The sequence below is a fragment of the Varanus komodoensis genome, unplaced genomic scaffold (genome assembly GCF_004798865.1).
Source record: "Varanus komodoensis strain SLA01 unplaced genomic scaffold, ASM479886v1 scaffold45, whole genome shotgun sequence".
NCBI classification, from domain to species: domain Eukaryota; kingdom Metazoa; phylum Chordata; class Lepidosauria; order Squamata; family Varanidae; genus Varanus; species Varanus komodoensis.
Genome location: NW_025336011.1, coordinates 5,586,219 through 5,591,400, shown reverse-complemented (window position 1 = coordinate 5,591,400; position 5,182 = coordinate 5,586,219). Strand labels below are relative to the sequence as shown.

The 5,182-nt window shown below is 38.9% G+C and overlaps 1 protein-coding gene across 1 annotated transcript in view; it reads right to left on the bottom strand.

Moving 5' to 3' along the window:
• Positions 1 to 443: 443 nt before the first annotated feature.
• The window catches only part of FBXO47 (F-box protein 47), an 18,879-nt gene continuing 14,140 nt past the window's right edge, over positions 444 to 5,182 (bottom strand). Inside the window, exons 8-10 of the mRNA XM_044444687.1 lie at positions 4,353 to 4,495; positions 2,176 to 2,335; positions 444 to 553 (exon numbers count right to left, since the gene is read on the bottom strand). Coding sequence (XP_044300622.1) covers positions 444 to 553; positions 2,176 to 2,335; positions 4,353 to 4,495 — 413 coding nt within the window. The remainder of the gene's footprint in view (positions 554 to 2,175; positions 2,336 to 4,352; positions 4,496 to 5,182) is intronic.

Sequence of the window (5,182 nt, the reverse complement as noted above, 5' to 3'; positions counted from 1 at the left end):
CCCATTCCTTATCCATGCATCCTTTTTTCTGCATATAGGAGTGTCCTTAAGACACACATGTGTACACACACACACACACACACACACACACATTTTAGAGCACATATACTCATAATATAAAAATGTTTCTTCTTTTTTTTTCTCCTGTGGGCCTGGGCCTCTGATACGTTCAGTACCTGACACCATCCCTGGTTCCACCTATATATTTCTGGATAGGTGATAATTCTGGATATTGAAGCAGTATACTAATGTACTGAATTAATACAGTATATTAATATGCTGAATATTATACTGAAGCAGTATATTAATGTGTGTTCACATACTCACTGAAATGAGAATTTGGAAGGCAGGTGAGGATATTGGCAGCCATATGTGAAGGTAAAAATTTTAATGAAACAATGTCTCATGTGTTTTACTGCTCATGGCAGTATCTTCTCCAGAGTTTACATGCTGTTAGTCATGGTCAGGTAAAGGATTTCCTTATGAAAATTTGCTTGTGCATTCACCAGATGAAACAGGTTTAGAAAGCTGCTATCTTCCTCATCATGCTCCCCTAAGCCAAATAAATAAGAGGTTAAAATAATTCATCCTTATTTGTAAACTGATTTTGCAGAAACTGCTTAAGACATGGAAGCCAGTGGATTACACTATACTGTGCCTACTAAGTGTAAAGTAGCTGTATTATATTAGTGCTGAACTTAATGACTTGTCACTTGGGAAGCAGAAATCCTGCCTAATCCTCTTTTTCCCCCTCCCCTTTTATTTATCTTCTTACTTCATTGGTTGCATTTTTGTAAATATTTAATGTTAATGGAGAACCAATAGCACATGATACTACATAGGCATTCAGTAATTTCTGAGCAGACATTATGCTTGCATTTCCTTTTCAGTTCTGTATGATATCTAGAGAGTCATCAGTTTATAAGAAGCTTCAGCTGTAACACTGAACTTAACTGGAGCGTAGACTAGATTTCTTAAAAAATGCCTCTTGAAATTCTAAGTAATCCAGTATTAGTCCTCATTTGTTCTGGGATTATGGCTATGCAGAATTCTCTGTGATTAGTTTGTTTCAAAAGAATATAAGAGGAAAGGAATTCAAAAAGAAAAGGGTAGCATCATAAATCCAAGCTGAATAAAAAGATGCATATTTCTGTAGGCTACCCTAAGGGACAATGCATCAATTCCATAACTGCATATTTTTCCCAATTAAAAAACAGCTTTGAGGTTAGGGGAGTCAGAATTGGGACCACTGTGTATAAGTCTGCAGCCCCAGTGACATTCATCCTCTGAAGACAAAAAATTGCCCCAAGAGGGAAGCTGATACTGGAACTCATAACAGCTTCTTTTCAAGGGCAAATTAGCAGCCTCAACTGGGTGGATTTTGTCACCATCCAATCTGGATCCCTACTCCCCATGACCATTATTTAACTATCTTCCCCATTTTCCCCTCCTCGCTGATAAGCAATATGTAAAATTTTACATGTTTGGTCCTAAGAGAAATAATATTGAGGGTCAGTATATAAATCTTCTAAACAAAACTTTCCAGTAGGTACAGGAAAAAGTTTAACTGACCACAGCATAGGTCTAAAGTAGGGGTTTGCAGTGTAGGGCCCATGGACGCCATGAGCCCCCAGACATCTTTACAGGCACCTACCAACTTCCTCTTTCCTCTTTTTAACTAACATTTTCTTATTAGCTGCTGAGATTTCTGTGAAATGGCTTTTTCTAGCTGCTGAAAATGACATACTTAAAAGAGTTGTTTAGCACGTCGTGGCTCAAATCCCACTTCGAACAAACAAAGAATGTTTGTTCTTATTCCTGAAGAAAACATGTTATTGAAACTTACTGGGAATTTATGCATTCCATTAAACTACTTCTGTAAGTATTGGAACAGCCTTCCTCAAATGCCATCCAGATGTGTGGAACTAAAATTCCCATCATCTCTATTCAAGATGGCCAATGGCTGTGCAGGGTGGGAATGATGAGAAATGTAATCCAATACATATGGAGGGCATCACACTGGAGAAGGCTATTAGAATAGTTTAGTTTACAGTAGAGGATGCTTCTGCATTTGTGAGTTTATATGGAAAAAAGCTCCTAATGAATTTGGTGGATTCAGATAATTAAGGTCAAGGCAATGAGCAGGAACAATGTTTCTGTTATTGGACTTCTCACCAGATATCACCAACTGCAGCGCATCCATGATGATGTGTGCAAAGGCATTCTCCACACTTTGTAGGAAATTGCTTCTTTCACTTGGAGTACTAAATGCCTTGCAGACTTTCTGCATCATTTTTACAGCCCAGTCCATACAATAGAGGTCCTTCTCACATACCTGGTACAAAAGCAGGAAGAGCCATGAAGCAAAATGTCCAGAGGAAAACAATTATAGATCTTTGCTTCCCATCCACTTTTCAACCAAAGCAGTTAAATGTGCAGTTGAGTCAAAGAACCCAACATTTTACATAACAGATAGAACATAGGAAAAAGTCAAACTGAGTAGTGTTCAATTGTTTTGAAAAAAAAATGTATGCTTGTTTTATAGGCTGAAGTTATAGGTACCTTGCCACCATTGCCCAGCTAAAAGAGCTAGCTGTGACTGTAGGCAGAGGCGGGAACCATTTCTTCACTAGTGCTGCTGGCCGGAAATGGTAGGTTGGGATGGAGCTGGACACCATTAATCCTGTAAGAGCAGTTCCAAGGGCCAGAGGAGGCCAAACAGAACATGCCCATTTCTGGCAGCCACCACAATGAGTTGTGGGGAGAATGAGCTGGGGCCACCAGTCCTTTCATCTGGGGGCTCACCCTGCTGTGGTGGCGGCACTGAACAGAAAAGCTCAGCCAGAACAGGGCCCACACAGTGCAGTTCACTCCATGTCACTGTGACCACTAGCCCTTTCAGTGCAGGAAGCCTCTGACAACCATCCCAAAATGTTGTTTGGGCACTTTGTGTTGTCATTAGTGTTCTTTTAGAGTCCCTTGGCCATAGCAACAAACTATGCTCTTGCCAAGCAGCTTTGTAGTAGTTTGGTGGGTCATGTTTTCCAGGTGTGGGTGACATGGCAAGACTCCATCAGGGAAAGAAATCCTACAATGGGTTCAGGATGACTTGTAGGGCAAATGTAAGACGCCACATGCTGGGTAAGAAACATGCCAGGTAAGAAACATGCTAAACCACTTTGGTTTTGAAGCCACAGTGACTTACCATGTTGTACAAACCCAGTCATTATTGAATGTATACTCTACCTTGCCTCCTGTCTATTTATTTGATTGGATTTATCTTCTGTCTTTACTACAAGAAAAATAAGGGGAAAAGGATTGTCCTACAGCAAACTTCCTCTCAATCTGGTGATTACAACTCCCAAGGTGTCTGGGAGAGTCTGGGAATTCAACTCATCTGGAAGGCACCAGCTTGGGGAAGGCTGTCCTATTGTATACAGTTCAAAATATATCACAGCAGCTGCTACAATGAGTGAATGGAAGATTCTACTCCACATTGGCAGTAGAGAAAAAGATACATCTATTCCAACTCCAAGGTATAATTTCTAGTGAGCCTGGGAGGGAACAGGACCTTGAACACTAGCAATTCACACTAACGAATTGTTCACAAAGTTTCTCCCAAAGGCAAAGTAGACATAGCAAAACCCAAAAGAACTATCACTCCAAAGTTTATTGTATAAAACTGTAGACAAGTTGCTTCCCTTAGTTTCTATTTAAAGCAAAATTGTACAACCAACAATACAAGAAATGGCATTATGAAGGCTGCCATAGAAACGGTATATGACAGGAGAATTAACCTGTAGTATTATCAGACACGATACCAAATGGTCTTTCTGTAATTTTTACTGTAATTATTTTAATTTTGGCAAAGATCTGAAAACTTATTGCAAAGCTGGTATCTAAGGGCCAAATCAGCCATGGTATTAAATATGTAGTTGCATTAATGTATTTAAGTTTTTCTTCTAAATAACAGCTGTGGGGGAGGATCAAGATTGGACAATGGTGCATTGAGAGGGGATTTAATCTATTCTTGATACCCCTTGCACCTTCCAAAGCAGATATTAGTTCAATTGCAACTTCCCTCCCACATCAGATTCCAGCTTTGGAGGAGGGTTTTTAAAGCTTTTTAAGCAGGAGGGGTGAGGGCAAAGCCCTTCTTCTCCACATGCCACTCTCCTGATCCTAACTGCTTCCCTACATTGAGCTATTGTCTTAAAAAGGGCAGAAAACCAGACACATTAATGCAATCTCACATTTAATGTAACATTTAGTTCATCTCTTTGAAAGACCTTTATTTTGGAAAGTAGGAGATATTAAATGAGAAAGAAAATTGTCTGTTTATTGGTACTCACCAAAGCCAGGAATACCACCAGCCTTGCCAGTTCAATAGCTCGACCATTCACAGCTTTACTGGCCATAAAAGTGAAGCAGATATTGTTCCCACACAAGATAAGGAGCCGAGCACTGTTTTCCAGAAGCCATTCATGGGGAACCACTATAATAAATATGAGAAGATCTTTTTAAAAGGAAAAAACAACAACAATTTATTATATTGTTTATTTCAAAATTTCATTTGATAGTTTTATTTATTTATTTATTTATTTAGGAGACTTCTATGCCGCCCCATTTGCAGAAGCCTCGAGGCGGCTCACATCCATAAATACAGTTCCTTAAAATAATATAAAATTAACAGTATAAATTAAGTCGCCCTGCAAAAATTACAGTTTTGCAATTGTATTCTGTTGAGATACTTACAATGCAATCCCCATAAAATGTATCCAGTCAACAACAATATAGTACAGACAATAAGTTGTCAGCCAACCAGCATATCCATCAAGCAATAAAATGCTCCATCAATAAACAATATCAGTTCCTTATCAGTGCTATACCCTCAAAGCAATAAAATGCCCTAAATGCTAGTTTAAAAGTTTGGGGCTTTTTGGACTTGCTGTTTACCAATCCCTGCAGAAAATGCTCAAGCTGATCAGAATTTTCAAAAGCAGTTGCTACTGCAGGTAAGGCTTAGCTTGCATCCACCTAAATAGCCTAGCCTGACAATACCCTACTTCCATTTATTTGATAATCTCAGTTTAATAACAATATTCTATACATGTCTATTCAGAGATAACTGAATAGCAGCACAATTTATGTATGTTTACTCAGAAGCCTCATTGAGTTCAGT